Below are 21,255 nucleotides of genomic sequence, written 5' to 3'. Positions count from 1 at the left end.
ACAGACACTGCAGCATATTTTCAGCTGAGAGACTCAAACACAGGCTTTGTTTGACCTGACCCTGACACGTGTGACTGTGCAGTGATTCATTGTCTGAACTGGTTTAGCCGTTGAGTGTGAAAATCTGCTGGAGGTAAGAAACTCTTTAAGATTCATGTTTCACGTTAACTTTGCTGTCAGGACACATGCATGAAAAAGTTTTACATGCTTACAGCCTGATGAACAGTTCAAAATTATATCAGATACACCTGCATGTATGCACGCATTTAAACAGTAATCAAACAGTAGGTAAAGCATATTTGAGTGTATTGAACATCATATTTGGTTTTACATGCATCAGCTCTGCATAACATTGATTCTGCAGGTGATGAAGTTGGAGCAGATTTTATTATTTATAAAATCTCAGTATCTCAATTCTTGTCATCATATTCACTCATATTACTAACAAAGTAAATGCCATAACCTTTATAACATGTTACTGGATAATCCCACAAAGAGAGCATCAAATGTGAAAAATATCTTATTTCTGCTCAGATGAGAAGTAATGAAGATCCTGTTTAGAGCAGTTTGTAAGTGCACCCCTGTATTAACATGCACATGCAGGAACACTAAGGAAAAGCAAGCAGATGTCATTTAGCTTCCAGCAATGCCATCAGTGAGATCATTACTGATTTTTTACTGCAGGAGTCAATACATGTAAAGCCATATTACAAAAACAAACACAAATACATTTATTCCCAGACTCATTGCCTCTGACAGTGATACCACTGTGGGCTAAAACAAGGCGGTGGAAAATCTGCATACTGATGACTTTAACTTGTGAGATTATCGGGGTAAAAGGAGCATCTTGAAGAAGCTGAGTGGTTCAGAAGTAAAGACGTGCAGGCGATCAGCTCTGTGTGAGCAAATTCGCTCTGAATGACAAAACTATGGATTGTTATGACATCATCTTCTTGTTATAACCTCAGAAAGATTCAGAGACTTTTGATGTTGGTTGTGTTCAGGCAGCGCTGCATTAAACTCTCACTTGACTTTGAGGAGGACTTTTGAGGAGGTTTTAACCTGGCAAACTTACTTTCAAAAAGTCGCAAAACCCTCAAGACTGATGTGTAGCACAGATGCTTTCATACTGAGTTTTTATTTATTTTATTGTATTTATTCATGCAAATATTTCATTATGAAGTCTAATCAGAATGAGATTAATATAAAATATAAATCAGCTAATAAATTGTTGTATGGTTTAGCTTCAGTGAATTAGCTCCAGCTGTGTTGTACACTTTAACAACTCAACAATGATATATAATTGAATTATTTTCATGAATAATATTTGTACTTTTACTTAAGTGAAATGTACTTTTACAGAATGCACATAAATATAGTACTTTTATATAAGTAAAGGATTTAGGTAACTACAGATACAACCACAAAGCATTACAACTTAGCACACCTATCACACAGCAGCTACAATCACTGTGTGTAATGTAGTAATAGGAGCCTTTAGATTTCCAAAGGATGATTCAACAGCTGTTTATCAGACACTAGTTCAGACCAATGAGCTACTTACCTAATGACAGCCTGTCACATCCTGCTCTCCAGTCCACTCCACAGTCTGTCTGTTCAGAGGACCCAAACATTATCTGGATAAAATATTACAGTGGACCCACAGTGAGCTGAGTAACCTGGTGTCCATCAAAGTGACCCCGTCCTCCCTTAGATTCTGCCTCCAAACTGTCAAAAGTAAATTTAGTCGTGCGAGCAGGATTTCTCTCCAAATGCAGAGAGTGTGAAACTGTAGAGAAATGTAATTGCGCCCGTGAAATGAATTATTTGCTCGTATTATCTTTTTGCTTGTTCATTTGTTATGACATATAATTCGTAGCAATGCATCAGGGAGGGCACCTGGTATGAAAATCTGCACCAACCATACAGACACCCGCTGAGTGTTTTAATCTCAGTTTCCCTGTTAATTCGTATTTGTTGATTATATTTTAACTGAGTCATCTGCTTTGACTGATGCATCTAAACCTGCAAAATAACCAGAAACTACTTTCCTCAAGATCTTCCTGTGCCATAAAAGTAGAAAAAAATGGAAATCTTCTGTGCTGACGTACAGAAATGTTATTCTTGTTTCCACAGAAGATGTTTGCTGCTGAAGCCAAAGCATTTGTCCAGACGCTGGGAGAAACAGATCTAATCTCTAATGATAACTTAAACTGTAAAATGGATCTGCTGACTCTGGTCAAAGTCACTGAGGGAATTTTTTGGCCAGTACAGAAGTACAAAGTGATACACTGCAGCCTGCCCGAGCTCATCGAGGAAGAAAACTTCTCTCCAGGTACGTTATCAAGAAACAAGGCGTTACTGAGTAACCATGGTTCTATGAAGGAAGGTCAACAGGTTCACCTGGTGAGCTGTTTAGGAGACAGTTTAAAATTTACCCTCCATTGCCCCTGGTACTGGGAGTAAGAGGGGAAAGTTCCCGTTTAATCGTCTGTAACATGGACTTGGTAATAAAAGTCCCGGTGTTCTGGCATACCATCCCATCATACATAATTTATGCACATTTCGGCTATCACACAATAATTCCAGCATAAATTTAAGTGGGATTGTTTACCACTTAACTTTACCCATCAAAGTATACTTGTAGTTCATATTCACAAAGATAGGATGGTTTGCAAGTTTCATCACAATGTGATGAAAATTCACCAAACCAGCCACAAAAGAAGATCATAATATTTTTGATAATCGACAATCAATAACATGAAAATCTGGCTTACCGTGCTCGTTGTTTCCAATGTGTAAACATCCATTTGGCATTACAGAATGTTTCCTTCCTTACTCCATCTTCCACAATGCCTCAGAGACGTTTCCGTTAAAAATCACCATTTTCTGCCCAGTTACAGACATTTGATTGTTACAGGGCAAGTGTTGTAATTTAGGTTGATGTGTATTTTTCACCTTGTAATTTCAAATTAGTGGAACTGACATGAACAATGCCACATTGCTGTGATTCATTTGGCTGAAACAATTCAAAAGAGATGTCAATCATGCAAATTGGCCAAAAGAAGCCAAAGCCAAAGCCCCTCAGAATGTAAAGTGAAAACACACATTTCCAGATCTTGATTATGCACAGTAAAAAAAGACCCAGCGCTGTAAAGCCTTGAATAAAAGGTTTCTAAGCCCACTAACCCTGCCACTCATGAACCTGTGTCTCCTAAACAGTTCACCCTCACTGAGCTGACCTGCATGACAGCATGCTGACCTCGTATGAAACAGAAAAAAATGAAACCGAGTATAAAAAATGATGCTCCATTCTCCTGCCAGATTACACCGAGGAAGTCTTGGTAGAGGACTTTAAGATCACTACAGAGAAGAGTGGGAGTGGAGGTATAGGTGGAGAATGCAGTAATGTGGGTGAAGCTTATATTAATGCCAGCACTAGTTCTGTGGATGGACTGGTTCAGCCCGTCAACATGATGACAAAGAAGGCCAATGTTAAAACTGTGGTGAGCAGATTCAAGGGCAGGTACGTCTGTCTCTTTGCTTATTTATTTATTTGTGTATTTTCAAAATAAAAGCCAATTTTTCCTCTGTGTTGGATCCTTTTAAATCCAGGAAAATACACAAGGATACCTTGGACCTGCTGGGACTGAAAGAGAAGGATAAACTGATGTTTGTCTCTCAAATAGTTTACAACTCCAGCCCTGTCAAAATTATTAGAAAGTCTACGACTGATGGCTCCATTTTCACTTCTTATGTAAAGATGCTGAGTGTCTTTGCAAAGGTGAGTGAGTGAATTCAGCGGTCTGCAGGGACAAGAGTATCTGTTTCTGATCTTCACATGCAGGAACCTATAGACTGTTTTAGGGCAAACCAAGACCTTGTAGGAGTCATTTCAGGGCCACTGTAAGGAGACAAACCTGCTAGGTCGGGCACTAAGGTAGTTTATTTGAAATCCAACAACCATGAACAGCAGACTTCTCTGACTGTTATAATCAGTGTATAATATTCCAATGTTTTTGGTTTATTTACAGACATAGTGTTTGAAGCCTTTATCCATGTCTCATGTGTAAACAGGGTTGGACACTTATTCTGTCACCCCATGCTTCCTTCAGGCTCAGTGAAGAAATGCAGACTAAACAAGGCTTAAAGCCTGGCACTGAACTTAAACCGTGGCTGGAGGTGTTATTTATCCTGGGTGGCACTGCAGGCCTGAACTTGTCCAGATAATATCTGGTGGAGCTGATTGTAAGAAGACACAGCTCACTGTGACTGGACATTAAACAAGCTTTAACCTGCAGGTTTGGTGGCATTTGAGAACAGTGCAGGTAGTAAACAGTGCAGTAAAAGAGTGACATAAGCATGAGTGACAAAGAGCGATAAATACAACCTTCTACTGTTAAAGTGACCATGTGGGAACACTGAACATATAGAAACGATTTTGAAATGAGACCACTGATTCAAAACCTAAACAGAATTAAACTGAAACTAGAGTTGATTGATTTACTGAGAAATATTTCTAGAAGTAACAGTTATCAGGCAATGTTTAGTTGTCTTTGATAAACGCATTTGTATGATCGGATCTAATCTTTAAGTGAGATTTTGGTGCACACTCGATAAACTTGGTGGGGGTAATGCACCAATTCGTTGTTTGTCAACCGCCAAACAAACACAGAAATTATTCGCAAATAGTGAAAATAGTTGTTACTTACTATAACTCCAGTTCTCTGAGTATATCTGTGGTTCGTGTGGGGTTGCCTGCTGTGGATCTGTTGCCGTCAGCAGCTCCAGAACTCTCAAAGTCATAGTAAAGATTCTCTGACCTTATCTCCCTCTCGTTGTGATTGTACAGATGTATTATTGGTCTAAATAATAATAATAATATTGTATTTCTTCAGGGGAGCAGTAAGGCGGAGACAAGCTTCACTGTGCCAGCAAAATCAATCTTTGCTTACAGCCTGGTGGAGATAAAGATAGAGAATGAGAAACTGAGTAAGAGCACAACACTGTGTTTAATGTGTGTGTGTGTGTGTGTGTGTGTCGGTGTCACTGAGTAGTCTTTCTCTTTTTCTCTCATTTAGAGATCTCATGTGAGCCGTGGACTCGTAGTTTACTCGGTAGGTCACTGGGTGGTCTGAACTTTTCTTCTTTTGCAAATTTGAAAAAAACTTTTTGATGTCATATTTGTATTCACAGTCGCACTCACAGTTACTCAATGTTACTGAGAGAAAAACATCTGTGTCAAACTGTAAACCAAAGACGACGGAGCATCGAGCTTTCACTTTAGACTGCTGAGTTTATTCAGAGTTCATTTATTCAGCATCAGAGTTAAAATCAGACACTTTCCAGATTGAAATGCTTACATCAGTAAAAAAAAAAAGTCCTTATGCTGTTTCTCTCTTTGTCATAAATCCCTCCTTTTCCTGTTCAGGTGAAGATTTCAACATTTCAACCAACCACGATTAGACCTATGCTTAGTGTCATCCTCATTGGACTATGAGCTTTGTTTTTTTGGGTTGGTTTTTTTTTAGGTTCCACACCAAAAATAATTATGAATAGCCAAAAAACTTCACAGACAGACACAAAGGTGCTCATGTATCATTATCCCAGGAGAGAGTGCTCTCTACACACAGTCTCTACCTTCAGAGTTTTACTTTCTGCAGATACAATTTGCAGGAAATAACCAGCAAACATTTTAATGTTGAAAACCAACTGACTGTCTTTCAGTGTCTTTTTGAACGTTACCTAGAGGTCTTTTTTGGCGTTCCAGCAGGAGGTAGCTAGTGTGGAAAAATTGCTTGAATGCTGTTATTGAAGAAGAAGAAATTAAAAATACTGTCAAGAACTTCTCTGGATGCATTGTGCTTAGTATAAAGTTTGATGGAGCGACGATTATGGTATTCGGCTGTTTTTCAGCAGCAGGGCCTGGCACCTTAGTTCCAGTGAAAGGAAGTGTTAGTGCGTCAACATAACAAGACATCTTGGAAAACTTCCTACTACCAACTTTGTAGAAACAGTTTGGGGACAGCCCCCTCCCGTTCCAACATAAATGCGCACAGTAGGTCCATAAAGACATGGATCAGTTAGTCCGGTATGGAAGAACTTGACTGGCCTGCACAGAGTTCTGACGTCAACACGATAGAAAACATTTTGGAAGAATTAGAGCAGAGTCTGTGTGTCAGACGTTCTTATCGAAAACCAGTGTCTGACTTCACAAATGTGCTTCTGGAAGAATGGGCAAAAATTCCCATAAACACTTTTAAACCTGTTGAAAGGCTTAGAAGAGTAGAAGAGTTGAGAGCTTTTTTTATCTGTAAAGGGTGAGTCGACATCATAATAAATCCAGTGGATTAACAATGGGATGTCACATGCGTGTCACGTGTCAGACGAGTGACTTTTGGCAATAAAGTGTAGTTATCAGTTGAATATCAGTAGGAAAAAAAACTAAGAATAAACAAAGAGTCGGTCTGTCCAGACTTTTATTTTAAAATGTGTGTTTGTCTGTGGTTCAGTTTTGTAAGAGTAAAGACTTTCAGAGTTTCTGGTGATAATCATTTTGAGATCTGTTTCCAGATTGGCTCCTTGGTGATGACATAAACAATCCAACTGTGAAAAAAGTAAAAGAAGGTAAGTGTGTGTTTAAATCTGCTGAGCTCTTCACCGTTCTGAAATAATCAGTTTGTTATCTTTAGAGATTTAAGACCTGCTGTTTAACAAACTGCTGGTTCCAGCACAAACTCTGTTTTCATGTACTGACAGTGTGGTCAGCTAGTTGCTGCTGTTTCTTTGTTTGCTGCAGAACTAGAGATGAAGGAAGCTCTACTGCAGCCGCTGGCAGATCTTCCTGAGTCGACCCGTTGTGATCTGCTGCAAACACTCAGCGAGCTCGTAGAGGATGGAGACAATCTCTCTCTGCTGGATAAAACAGTAAGGAGAATATTTACAAAAAGCTCCTCATCAGGTTTCATCTCTCACTGACGTCTTTATCAGTTAATGCAATGGTGGAAACTTCTCTCTCTTACAGGCAGATGGACAGCAGGCCTGTCTTATTTTTTATTTGTTTAAGAACAGACCTGCTGATTGTATTTGTGATCTTAAATCAAGCACAGCTTTAGTTCAGGTACACCATGCTGCCAAGCTGTGTGTCACTTTCCTCCCATCTGGAAGCTGCTCTGTAGCCCACCCCCAGCTCTTGCTTTCCACACATGTATGCTCCAGAACAAGACTATTAACAATAATATTAATAATAATCATAATCCTCTGCTCCTCTCAGCTGGACCATTGCAGTAATGGAGTGTTTGAGTGTGAGTCTGAGGCTGTCTCTTCTTTCATGGACCTTCTCGATGTCTCAAACATCTCCACAAGTGAGCAGAATGCTGTTCATATGTTGGTCAGCGCTCTGAACAGTAAGTCAGATTCAAAGATTCAAAGTGTTTATTGTCATCTGTACAAAGAAAAGCATTTCTCTGTGCAATGAAATTCTTTCTTTGCTGTCCACACACAGATGCCCAGTTAGTATATACAAATAGAAATAGAACAGATAAAATACAAATAGTATAAATAAATAAATGAAGACAAAATTTAAGAGTGAAATAAATGTGTGTGCAAAAGAGCTATGAGCTTAATATGCAAGATGACCTGATGTGCAAAAAATAGTATTACTGTTGAAATAGGTCAGCTGCTCAAGAGTCTGATAGCAGTGGGGAAGAAGGAGTTGTTGAATTGGGATGTTCTGGATTTCACACTTCTAAACCTTCGTCTTGAGGGCAAAAGTGTGAACAGTCCGTGTTGGGTGTGTGTGGGGTCTTTGAGGATGGAGGCAGCTCTCCTTTAGACTCTGCGATGGTAGATACTCTGCAGAGAGGGCAGTGGAGTCCTAATGATATTCTTGGCAGTTGTTATCACTGTCAGCAGGTGTTTGCGGTCCATAGCAGTAGTGCTGCCGTACCATGCAGAGATGCAGCTGGTCAGTGTGCTCTCCATAACGCAGCTGTAGAACCTGCTGAGGATCTTGGCTGACATGCCAAATTTCCTCAGCCTCCTTAGGAAATACAGCCATTGCTGGGCCTTCTTGACCAGCTGTGTGGTGTTCAGTGTACAGGTGAGGTCCTCACTGATGTAGACGCCCAGGTACCTAAAGCTGCTCACCCTCTCCACTTCAAGTCCCCTAGCTTGAAGCCCCAGGTAAACTTCAAGTTAGGAGACTTGAAGTGGAGAGGGTGAGCAGCTTTAGGTACCTGGTCACTGAACCCAGTCAGATGACCCGCTCTGAGACATTTATCCCATCCAGTAACATGTAGATCCTCCACATGAGGTGTGGTATGTGAGCTGGAGGTGGTGGGGCTGAGATAAAGGTGCTCAGGTGTTTTTGGGAGTGTGTGAGAGCTCAGCTCACAGTTTTATTGACACATCTGAAGCAAAGTGTTTCAGTGTTTCAGTTTGTCACATCATCATCAAACTTTGTCTTTCTTCTTCATGTTTGTGCAGCTCTGCCAGATGAAGTGCCGCCACTTCTGACCCGCTGCAGTCCAGACACTCTGAGAGTGCTCAATCAGCTGGTGGGTCCATTCACTCATTCATCTGCATTCATCTACATGCTCCTCTCAACAGCTGTCAGCCTGATCACAGCTTATCCTACAGACTCAGCACACTGAACATGTGTAATCTGACACCTTAAAGCATCGTCTGTCATGTTTTTATAATGAAGAAGAATAAACTAAAACTAAACAGAAAATCCCACACGTGTAAAAGCACATCAACAGCAGCTCCGCCCACTATCAGCAGCCTGTGGGCGGAGTCTTCCTCATGTTTGAATCTGATCTGAGAACAGCTCCCTCTCTGCTTCTCCAGGTGGATGGTCTGAAGGACAGTCGGGCCAAACTGCCAGAGTCCCTGCCCGTCCCCCTGCAGGAGGGAGGGGAGCTCCGCTGGGCGGCTGAGTTCATCTGTTTGAACGATCAGAAGCTGAAAGAGTTGAGTGACGGCTGGGACCGGCCCGAGCTGCCCCCAGAGGTTCTGCTGGAGGTTCTGTGCCTCGTTGTGCAGGGACTCAGCCTGATGCAGCCCACAACAAACCCTTAATGTCAGCTGCTGTGATCTTTGTTAATGTGCTTGTACAGCAGCCGATGCTTGTGATGGTTCAGTGTCCAGTCAGGTGAATACATCATAGTTTTGATGTCCATGGTTGATTCAACAATTGGTGAACTTTATTTCAATGTCTCACTCTGATTTTGTTTCTTGTTTCACTCTGTCATCTTTCTAAGAGACAAAAAGACAAAAACAACCAACAGAATTCACATTTTATTAAAGTAACATACCTTTGTTACGTTATTTACATTACTGGTATAGTTTATGTCATGGTTCCTGTAATTTGATGTTTTTCTTGGATTCTTTGTGTTTGCAGACCCCACTTTAATCATCTGGTCTCCAACCTCCTTTTTTAACAAGTTCTTTATAAATACTTTTTAAATTCCTGGTTATTAAAGGTTTGAAATTATGTGAGGGAACAAGTGGAACAGTTTTTCTATTAGAATAAAAAAAGAATGTTTAAAAACATGAATGATGATGCATGATTAAGGCTGGAAATAAAGTTAATACTTAGAGAATAGTCGTAATTTTAGGGGCAAGTCAGAAAATCATACACACTGTATGGAACATATAACAATTAGAATGAGCTGCCTACCTATATCATTTTTAGGAAAATCTCATCTTAAATTCTGTAATCCTAAAGTGTATATGCTAAACGCTGATCTAAAATGGGATTGTGCTAATGAGAGCTTAATGTCATGCTCAGAGGTAAAAACAGGGTCAACAATGTAAATGATATAATACAGTGATGAGGTGTTACACCCTCTGTAATCCCTACTTGCCTTGTACTGAGTCTGAGTGTCTGGGTGTTGTTGAGGCATAATTGCTAATTATCTGCACCTGATGAGGTGTGGCGGGTGGCATGTCTGGGGAGAGTTTGGGGGATGTTACTTCTAGCCTTGAAAGAAGGTTGTTATTTTTGATTGGATGTTATTTGGTCATTTAAACTAAAAACCAAGGTTTCTACAAAGTTTGGTATCAGTATCCACTTCATGTTGCAGGTTCATGTCCAGATCCAATGATGAAGTAATATAGTAAATATATGTTTGGCTCGATGAACATGCAGGAAACATTTTATCAGAATGATGAATCATTTAATTCTTGCTGGTTTCAGCATAAAACACATCTGATGAGAAGCCTCAATAATGTCACATACGCTCCACAGGATCCTTTAATTATGATGAAGCTCTCGCTCCATCTAGTGGTCATTACAAAAACTATCATATGAGTTAGCACACACTGCTGTGAGTTTAATCTGATCGGATTAACTCTCAGAGTATCAGATACTGACATTTTCTGTTTTCAAAGGCTTCCACCAAGGTCCTGGCTACATACAATACAATACAGTTTTATTTATATAGCACATTTAAAAACCCAGAGGCACACCAAAGTGCTTCACAATAACACAGAGAATCAACATAAATCAATTAACAAAGTACAGATCAGGCACTAGCACAGACAGAAGGTAGGCACTAATAGACCAGAAGAGTTCAGTAAAATAGGTATCAAGCCTCAATTCATGAGGAAGGTCAGTTCATGAATACAAAATATCAACAAAGAAGTTAAAAACCGGCAATAAAATTAATTAAAAGTTTAAGAAGGGTATTGGGAAAGCCAGGTTAAATAAGTAAGCTTTCAATCTTGAGTTAAAGGATTGTGGCACGAATAGAAGTGGGGAGGCTATTCCAAAGGTTAGGTGCAGCTGAAGCAAAGGCACGATCGCCTCTGGTCTTCAGCCTAAACTTAGGTTGGGCCAGGAGTGATTGACCTGATGATCTTAACGCTCAGCGAGGAGTGTACAGATTGAGAAGATCAGTGAGATAACTGACTGGGCGCAATATTATTCTGAATTTTGAAAGGGAGTAGCCAAATTTTAAACTCAACGCAATATTTGATAGGTAACCAATTTAATCAACAAGAGCTGGAGTGATAGAATCAATTTTTCCAGCTCTGGCAAGAAGGTGAGCCGCAGGATTCTGACAGTTGTAGCCTTTGAAGAGAGATGGATTGGAGACTACAGTAAAGAGAATTGCAATAGTCACACCTGGAGGTCACAAAAGCGTGGATACGTTTTTCAAAGTCCCCTGCACTGTATATAACGCTTAGCTTTAGAAATCTGGCATAGTTGAAAGAAGCCAGATTTAACTACAGATGACACTTGCTTTTTGGGCTTAAAGGAGCTATCCAAATAGATGCCCAGGTTATTTATAGAATCAGAGAGAGAGTTAGCAAGGGGCTCCAGTAGGGCAACAAGCTGTTCTTGAAGAATATAGAATAGAATAGAATAAAATAGAATAGAATTCAACTTTATTGTCATTGCACATGTCACAAGTACAAGTGCAACCCAGAGTAAAATCTGTTTTACTAGAATTTAGTAATTTCCTGCACTTATTTCCTGCTAATGAACGCATCACAAATGCATGACTCCAACCACATAACTTTGCTCAGCCAATAGGCTAATTGGCTGCTGCCGGTCCAAACAATTTGATTTTGATTTTTGATTTGACCGATAGTTGTTGAATAACAAATGTTGTGAAGCTATATAATATGTATATAGCAGTTGAAATTTTTAGTTAAATCCTTATTGGTTAAATATACTGTTTGTTTATCTATTTATAAATTGTGTACACAGGAACAAGAATAACTTAATGTATTTAGCTTAACTGGCTGACATTTTTGTATTATTCTTGTGATTTCTTATTGGCCTTGTTTATTTAATGCAGGCCAGGTGAACCTTTTGGAGTATGGAAAAGGATGGCGAGCCAATGAACGGCTAGGAGCAGGAATCATTCTGCATTGAAGCTTTCACTGGTTGGGTAGGAAGCTATCAAAGACGACGCTCTGTCCCCATTTTCCGAATACACTGATTTCCACAATCATACACACCATTCCCCCCGTTTATGGACAATAGCGCTTGGACATCTCTCATGGCCAATATGACAAAGAAATCACATATTTGCTTCAAAGGGGTTAAGTGTTCTAAAATCATGAAATCACGAAAACTAGCTTAATTGTTTTTTGACATAGTAAAAAACAACATGTATGACTTTAGATTTTAAGCTAATTGGGCTGAAGAGTGTCTTGTTTCGATTGGTAAACAGTTCTTAGCAAATGTATTTGTCCGCTTCTCAATGAAAGTTTTATCCCAAATATTGACAGTGTTGGTAATTAAAGGAATCCTTTTTGGGTTTTCTGTAATGGTTAACTGAGCAGTATATGCAGGCTATTTAAATAAAATAATATTTTTACTGCAAAAATATTATTGATGTTTTATCCACAATTTTTTTTATTTTACTTTTTTACAAAATAGTCGGAAAAATAGTCAAACATATTATTGTGCCTTGAGGCAATTGCTGTTGTGATTTGGTGATATATAAATATAATAAAATAAAACTGAACTCAGTTATTATTATTATCTTTATTAAGATGCCAATTTAGAGTTATTTACTTGCTTACTTGATTGATTTCTGATTTCTCAGTGTGCCGGCTTAATTTTGGGTATAGAAACATTAATTCAGTTTGTCAATTGCCTAATAAAAAAGAACAATTATTGTGTTAAAAAGCTTTTGGCATGTTTCTAAAATATTTGTATTTTCATGCATTTACGACGGGTGGTCTAATAAATTTGCTCACTCCCGCACTTCAGGCAGGAGATCTTGCATGTTTATGCATTTACAGTGGCTTGCAAAAGTATTTGAACTTTTCCACATTTTGTCACATTACAACCACAACCATGAATCAATTTTATTGGGATTCCACGTGAAAGACCAATACAAAGTGGTGTACACGTGAGAAGTGGAACGAAAATCATACATGATTCCAAACATTTTTCCAAACATTCCAAACAAATAAATAACTGAAAAGTGGGGTGTGTGTAATTACTCAGCCCCCTTTGGTCTGAGTGCAGTCAGTTGCCCATAGACATTGCCTGATGAGTGCTAATGACTAAATAGAGTGCACCTGTGTGTAATCTAATGTCAGTACAAATACAGCTGCTCTGTGACGGCCTCAGAGGTTGTCTAAGAGAATATTGGGAGCAACAACACAATGAAGTCCAAAGAACACACCAGACAGGTCAGGGATAAAGTTATTGAGAAATTTAAAGCAGGCTTAGGTTACAAAAAGATTTCCCAAGCCTTGACCATCCCACGGAGCACTGTTCAAGCGATCATTCAGAAATGAAAGGAGTATGGCACAACTGTAAACCTACCAAGACAAGGCCGTCCACCTAAACTCACAGGCCGAACAAGGAGAGCGCTGATCAGAAATGCAGCGAAGAGGCCCATGGTGACTCTGGACGAGCTGCAGAGATCTGCAGCTCAGGTGGGGGAATCTGTCCATAGGGCAGTGGTTCCCAAATTTTTTTTGCTGGGCCCCCCTTTGTCTTACAAGAAAAATGTTGGCGCCCCCCCGCGCGCACGCACACGCACGCACGCACACATCCTCCAACCACACACACCCATATTTTGCTCCATTGCGGTTTATTTCACACCTCAAACATTTAGTACACAATTAAGCAAATACAAGTAATCTGCAATAAATTACAGGTAGTAAGGAAATAAAGTACTAACTCTTTTATGCTACGTCCGCACCTACACGGGTATTTTTGAAAACGCAGCTGTTTCGTCCACACGTAAAAGGCGTTTAGAATCACCGAAAACAGATCTTTTAAAACTCCTTTTTTGCTTTTACGTGTGGACGAGGAATACAGAGTTCGTCACGCAACATCAAAGGTATGTGCCTTTTTTCACGTCACGCTGTGCGCCACGTTATTGTTTACATGAGATGAATTGCAGAATGGCAGATAGAGACAAAATACTGTTAATCTGACTATCTGCAGGTTTTACACGCTTACATACACACAGGCAGTTACTGTCCCTCCATTTAGAAAGGCAGAGTCATGGTGTAATTATTTTACGTGTAGTTGTTTTTTTTCCTGTGTAATAATATTCAACATTGCTATCAATACATTTTTCAAAAAATGCCTCTCTGTGCAAAATGGGTTTAAAAACATAAACAGCTGTGGGATGCTGTTTGTCCGTGATTTGAACCGGGGGAACAAATCGTGGCAGGATCAGCCTGATATTATTTGTATCTCACTGTAACTTTACTGTATAAAGAGCTAACATCTCCAAAATGTCAGGAGTAGTTAGTCATTACAACAAGTGTTTGTAAACTAAAAATCACAAATGTGGGATACTGTTTGTCCATGAGTTAAACAGCCCAGCGCGTGATCCCACGAAGGGAAAAGCAGTTCTGCAGGGGAGACCTACTTTGGCACTTGTGCAGGTGAAATCAAAGGGAAGATATGCTTCACCATATTTTCTAGTCTTTGGCTTAAAATGAAGTTGGTTTGGAAACATATTTGGCGATGCTTCATCTCCTGCTTTGCGTTTCTGTAGGCGCCCCATGCTAGCAGTGTCCAAGCGTTTTGTTTCCCCCTCCCCCCCACGCCATGGCTCTGTGGGCCCCACACTTTGGGAAGGTCTACCATAGGGCAACTATTAGTCATGCACTGCACAAAGTTGGCCTTTATGGAAGAGTGGCAAGAAGAAAGCCATTGTTAACAGAAAACCATAAGAAGTCCCGTTTGCAGTTTGCCGCAAGCCATGTGGGGGACACAGCAAACATGTGGAAGAAGGTGCTCTGGTCAGATGAGACCAAAATGGAACTTTTTGGCCAAAATGCAAAACGCTATGTGTGGCAGAAAACTAACACTGCACATCACTCTGAACACACCATCCCCACTGTCAAATATGGTGGTGGCTGCATCATGCTCTGGGGGTGCTTCTCTTCAGCAGGCACAGGGAAGCTGGTCAGAGTTGATGGGAAGATGGATAGAGCCAAATACAGGGCAATCTTGGAAGAAAACCTGTCTGCAAAAGACTTGAGACTGGGGCGGAGGTTCACCTATAAGCAGGACAATGACCCTAAACATAAAGCCAGGGCAACAATGGAATGGTTTAAAACAAAACATGTCCATGTGTTAGGATGGCCCAGTCAAAGTCCAGATCTAAATCCAATCGAGAATCTGTGGCAAGATCTGAAAACTGCTGTTCACAAACGCTGTCCATCTAATCTGACTGAGCTGGAGCTGTTTTGCAAAGAAGAATGGGCAAGAATTTCAGTCTGTAGATGTGCAAAGCTGGTAGAGACATACCCTAAAAGACTGGCAGCTGTAATTGCAGCAAAAGGTGGTTCTACAAAGTATTGACTCAGGGGGGCAGAATAATTACGCACACCCCACTTTTCAGTTATTTATTTGTAAAAAATGTTTGGAATCATGTATGATTTTTGTTCCACTTCTCACGTGTACACCACTTTGTATTGGTCTTTCACGTGGAATTCCAATAAAACTGATTCATGTTTGTGGCTGTAATGTGACAAAATGTGGAAAAGTTCAAGGGGGCCGAATACTTCTGCAAGCCACTGTAATTGACCTTTAGTGCCAGCATTGTAGCAGCAGATCATATCTAAATATTATACATGCTAGCATGGTGCTATATGCATTATAACATACATTCAGAGACTCAGCAGTGATCTCAAAATATTACTGGTTGCGTTAACATGGTAATATTACTATTACCATGTTAGCGCAACAAAACAGCATGTGCATGCACTTTGTTGTCTGTGAAGGTTCTCAGTCATCCAGGTCATCATATTCAAAGGAGCTTGCAAAGAAAAGCGTCTGGACTTCTTTAAGTTGCTTGAAGACGTTTCACCTCTCATCCGAGAAGCTTCTTCAGTTCTAAGGTCAAATGGGGGAGAGACCCAGATTTAAACCTAGTGGGAGTATCCCCCCACAGAGGGACAAAAGGACCCCCTGATGATCCTCTAATCGCCTGAGCCAAGGTGTGAAACTGGGTGTGGGTCCCAATCAGCCAGGGTTTCAGGTGAGCTCATTGTGAAACCTGGCCCCACCTTATCATGCGAATTCCTGAGGTCAGATGGCCCAGGGTGTGAGTGGGCGTTCAGGCGTCTGGGGAGCAGAGGTGGGTCGAGTATCCAAAAATTGTACTCAAGTAAGAGTAGCATTACTTTAAAATATTATTACTCAAGTAAAAGTGAAAAGTAGTCGTCAAAAAAGTTACTCAAGTAAGAGTAAAAAAGTACTTGGCGAAAAGACTACTCAAGTAGTGAGTAACTGTTTGAAATGTCCGATTTATTTTATAAATAAATGTTATCAGACAAACAAAAATAAATAAATATACAAATTTTTGTATTTTCAAAAGGAATATATGTAAAAAGATCAACAAAATAAGGCACAACAATTCTAACTTCCAGATTTCAGTTTTTCACAACATAAAGCTTCTTTAAACAATACCTACAGTAAATAATATAAATATATAAACAGTGCAAACAATTTCCAGTGACAAGATATGCTGTAAACTTTATATTCATTTTTGCTCCAAATGGCACAGCAGCCTCAGAGAAAACATTAGAACGAGGCATCTTCGACATATGTTCATACAAGGGAGCTCAGTTTACCATAAATTGTATGGGTGTGCATCTATTTCTGCATATTTAGCAAAAATGTGCCATTTCTTCACTCAGCGAGGTGATGGTTAAGCTTCAGCAGCAGTTTGCTCTCAAGGTTCTTTCTGTGAAGCTGTAACTGTTTAGCAGTGAACAGGAGTCCAGCATGACTAAGAAGTCCTTCACAAGCTCCAGATGCAGGAAGAGCTGTATTGACTTTGATCGACAGCTTCTTGATGTGAGGAAAGCCATGCAATAGATCCACACCTCCAGTGAATGGACATGAAAGGTACCTCTCCAGCTCCCCTGCTTCTGGCTTTCCTGACCGCATGGATCCATCATCTTCGTCGGTTAGGCTGCTGTCTGTGCTGGCCTCATCCAGCTCTGTGTCTAGGTGATGTCTGATGAAGTGGAAACCTGTGGAAAGATGTATGGTTTTCAAAAGAATTAGGTCTGGTCATTATAGTGCTGTATACACTGCCAAGCTGCAGATGTTTGTTTGGAGCCTCCAAAAGCTGGCTATACACTGTGCGATTTTTTGGCCCATTTTGAGCAGATTTTTCAGTCGCACAACCGTCTTGGGGATCGGCCCGAGTTTTGCCTTAATCGTGTGTGCATCGTGTAGTATACATAGGGTAACGAAAAGCAGTTAACACCTCACAACCAGCTCCCAATCATCAATCGTATGGTCGCATGATAATCAAACCTGTTTGAAATCCTGTCGCCCCTCAACGCAGCCTCTCACACTGCGCACGCACAAACACAGAAATGAAAGAGAAAAGGTGGAGCAGCACGGCAGTGCAGCGTGTGATCTGGACACAAGAGATGGAGGCACAACTTGTAGGATGAGGCAAGCTCATCCGAGTACGTAAGCGTAGAGCTGCCACCGGGGCAAAAGAAAAATAGAGCTATATCACGTTATAACGTGAAAAGATTATTGTTCTAACAAAATACTTTTCATGTTCGTGCAATATACCTTTCACATTTGAACAATATAATACCACGTTCGTACAATATAATATTTATATTGTACGAACGTGATAATTATGTATATTGTAATAACGTGATATTATACTGTTCAAACGTGAAAGGTATATTGGTAGAACAATATACTTTTCATGTTATAACGTGATATAGCTCTATTTTTCTTTTGCCCCGGTGGCAGCTCTACGCTTCCGTAGCCGAGGCTTTTCAATGTGGCCTCACAAAATTATCAGACTACAACAACCATGAAAAGAGTTGGATGGATATTGCTGCTCAATCACAGCTGCCTGGTCAATATTTTTCATTAGTAATTTAGCAAAGTTGATGGTGTGTGTCTGTGTGAGTAAAAGACAGAGAGAGGGAGAGCGAGGGACAGATTTTGTATGATAAGCTTCATGTTATAGACGCACAGTTTGAGCACTCAGGTGCAGTGTTGGTCAAGTTACTTGAAAAAAGTAATCGGATTACTGCCCATCTCTGCTCAGGTGGCATCAGAGCATCAGGCCGTATAGTGTGAGACCCTGCATCATGACCTATGAACTTCTAACCCCTGCAATTTAATTGTACAGTTTGAGCAGGAGCTGAATAACGTGACTGAAAAAAATCGCACAGTGTTTGCCCAGCTTAATGCAGACTGTTTAAATGAAACAAGCTGCTCTTTCACATAATAAACCCTGTCAGCCGCAGTATTGCCTTCTGTTTTAACAGTTAAAGCAGTAGAGACCAGCTGTTTGCATGTGCGTGGAACTCTAGCGTCATTAACCATGCTAGCTGTTAGCTTATAGCTCACGCTAGCTAACCAGCGAGCAGTTAAAAAGACAGCTGAAGCTACACAAAACACCCACAAAGTTATCTCACTACAACGTAGCGCCGAAAATATGACTCGCAGCTCGAGCTCGACACAGCTGCTGTAACATAAGACTGACATCCAGCTAACCACAGCTAAAAAGATATTTAGAGAAAACTTACCGTTTCCTCAGGTTACACGAGTTGAGTTGTTTCACGCTGAAAAGTTGGTTTGTTTTGGCTCTCACTGAAGACACCGACACTGAAGACATAGCTGTTCTTTTGTACTGCTTTTAAGCGAAACATTCTTTGTATGTGAGGAAAATGCTGTTCATCCTCTTCAGCTCTAGCGTAGACTCTGCCATGTTTTCATGTTTGTTCTTTCCGTGTGTCCGCTACTTTGAAACGCTGGGGCCGCTCTGCCCGCCACAGTTTCAAACTGGTCATGTGACTGCATGGCCATATCTCATTGGTAAAAAAGATACCGGAAACTCCACTGGCAGCATGTTATCTAATGTGTTAAACTTTTTTTTTTTTTTTTAAGTAACCAGTCGAATTTTGCAAATGTAGTGGAGTAAATGTACCGTTTCTTCTTCATAAATGTACTCAAGTAAAAGTAAAAAGTATCGTGCAAAAAAGGTACTTTTAAAGTACATTTTTTCAAAAACTTACTCAAGTAAATGTAACGGAGTAAATGTAACTCGTTACTACCCACCTCTGCTGGGGAGGGAACTCAAAACTGGATTATAGATGGCAGACAGTAAACCACCGCCTCTGTTCAAAGATGGTCGCTCACAGTGGACATAGATGGCTTCTTTCACTCCTCTTTCAAACCGTCTGTCCTCTCTGTCCAAAATGTGAACATTGGCATCCTCGAAAGAGTGACCTTTATCCTTAAGATGCAGATGGACTGCTGAGTCTTGTCCTGTGGAGGTGGCTCTTCTATGTTGTGCCATGCGCTTGTGAAGTGGCTGTTTGGTCTCTTCAATGTAGAGGTCTGGGCATTCCTCGCTGCACTGTACAGCATACACCACATTGTTAAGTCTGTGTTTTGGAGTTTTGTCTTTCGGGTGAACCAGTTTTTGTCTGAGCGTGTTGCTGGGTCTGAAATGCACCGGGATGTCATGCTTGGAGAAAACTCTCCTGAGTTTTCCTGATACACCGGCTACATAGGGGATGACAATGTTGTTGCGTCTGTCCTTCTTATCCTCCCTCGCTGGTGTCTGATCTTCTTTTCTGTGCCTCTTTGCTGACTTTAAGAACGCCCATTTAGGGTAGCCGCACGTTTTGAGTGCTTCCTTTACATGCGTGTGTTCCTTCTTTTTTCCTTCAGGCTTAGAGGGAACATGTTCTGCCCGGTGGTGTAGGGTCCTAATTACTCCAAGTTTGTGTTCCAGAGGGTGATGGGAGTCAAAGAGGAGGTACTGGTCCGTGTGTGTGGGCTTCCGGTAAACTTCGATGTTGAGGTTGCCATTCTCTTCAATGTGCACAGCGCAGTCCAGGAAAGGCAAACAGTCGTCCTTTGTGTCTTCCCTGGTGAACTTGATGTTTTTATCCACAGCGTTAATGTGCGCAGTGAAGGATTCCACTTCTTGTGTCTTGATTTTGACCCAGGTGTCGTCTACATATCTGTACCAGTGGCTGGGTACTCTTCCTTTGAAAGAGTCAAAAGCCTTCCTTTCCACTTCCTCCATGTAAAGGTTGGCTACAATAGGTGACACGGGGGAGCCCATGGCACAGCCATGTTTTTGTCTGTAGAAGCCTTCGTTGTATTTGAAGTATGTTGTGGTTAGGCAGAGGTCTAACAGTGTGCAAATCTGATCGGGTGTGAAGTTGGTCCTGTCTTCCAAGGAGCTGTCTTCTTGTAGTTGTTTTCTGACAGTCTCCACAGCCTCCGTGGTGGGTATGCAAGTGAAGACAGAGACTACATCAAAGGACACCATGGTTTCATCTGGATCCAGGGTAAGTTTCTGGACCTTGTCAGTGAAGTCGGTGGAGTTCTTGATGTGGTGTGGGGTGCTCCCCACGAGAGGAGCAAGGATGGTAGCAAGGTGTTTTGCAATGTTTTAAGTGGCTGAGTTTATGCTACTGACTATGGGTCTGAGTGGGACAGCTTCCTTGTGGATTTTAGGAAGTCCGTAAATGCAGGGTATGGCATCCCCTGGGTAAAGGCAGTGATATGTAAGGCGGTCAATGATTTTGTCCTTTTCAAAGTCTTGAAGGCAAGCTATAACTTTCTTTTTGTAGCTGCTTGTGGGGTCTCGCTTTAAGGCTTCGTAGGTATTGTTGTCACTGAGGAGAGTAGTGATCTTTGTATCGTAATCTGTAGTGTTTAGGACCACGGTGCATCTTCCCTTATCAGCTGGTAAAACAGTGATGTTGTGGTCTTTGCTCAGGGAAGCGACGGCCTTAACTTAAAGAAGTCCAGACGCTTTTCTTTGCAAGCTCCTTTGACCATGCACTTTGTTTTTTTGATTTAGCTCTAAACCAAGGACACCAATTAATGCTTGACAAGTTAGATATAAAGTGTAATAGCCCCATACATATAGGCACAAAAGAGAAAAATGCATACGACTGAATGCATTTGTGTGGAAAACGTAAGTACATCCTCTGTATCTATAGGAATAGGAAGGTAGCAGACAGGCATTAAAAATCAAACACCTTAGATTAATTAAATATCAGCCTGTTTAGCACCACTATAAAAGCAGAAGTTTTGGCATTTGTCTGGTTTGGAGCAAAGTCTCAGGTGTTGCAATGCCCCAGTCAACGTTCTCAACCCAAATGAAGTGCTGTGGTGGGATCTTAAGAGAACTGTTCATAAACGAATGGAGTGAAGAAACTTTAGTGGGGAAAAACATATAACAGCCAAGGATGCTTCTACAAGCAAAATCGTGGGATTCATTTAGTTTTTTCCAAAACTGC

At 40.7% G+C, this 21,255-nt stretch overlaps 1 protein-coding gene across 1 annotated transcript; it reads left to right on the top strand.

Moving 5' to 3' along the window:
• On the top strand, positions 1-9,496 carry LOC146383290 (uncharacterized). Its single transcript, XM_084936805.1, has 11 exons — positions 1-133; positions 2,137-2,335; positions 3,325-3,526; positions 3,616-3,784; positions 4,899-4,992; positions 5,082-5,117; positions 6,574-6,627; positions 6,800-6,927; positions 7,274-7,406; positions 8,488-8,558; positions 8,851-9,496. The coding sequence occupies exons 2-11, from the start codon at positions 2,140-2,142 to the stop codon at positions 9,079-9,081; spliced, it is 1,314 nt and encodes a 437-aa protein (XP_084792931.1). The 5' UTR covers positions 1-133; positions 2,137-2,139; the 3' UTR covers positions 9,082-9,496.
• Positions 9,497-21,255: the final 11,759 nt, after the last annotated feature.

This window comes from Perissodus microlepis, chromosome 7, assembly GCF_051167445.1.
Source record: "Perissodus microlepis isolate ML-2025 ecotype Zambia chromosome 7, ASM5116744v1, whole genome shotgun sequence".
NCBI lineage: Eukaryota > Metazoa > Chordata > Actinopteri > Cichliformes > Cichlidae > Perissodus > Perissodus microlepis.
Note: the sequence above shows the minus strand (reverse complement) of the source record. Positions and strands in the feature narration are given on the sequence as shown.

Excerpts from the sequence above, each read along its gene's own strand:
- LOC146383290 (XM_084936805.1), top strand. The coding sequence starts at position 2,140 with ATGTTTGCTGCTGAAGCCAAAGCATTTGTCCAGACGCTGGGAGAAACA. Across the intron at positions 3,527-3,615 it reads GTGAGCAGATTCAAGGGCAG|GAAAATACACAAGGATACCT; the intron begins GTACGTCTGTCT and ends TTTTAAATCCAG. Across the intron at positions 8,559-8,850 it reads TGAGAGTGCTCAATCAGCTG|GTGGATGGTCTGAAGGACAG; the intron begins GTGGGTCCATTC and ends CTGCTTCTCCAG.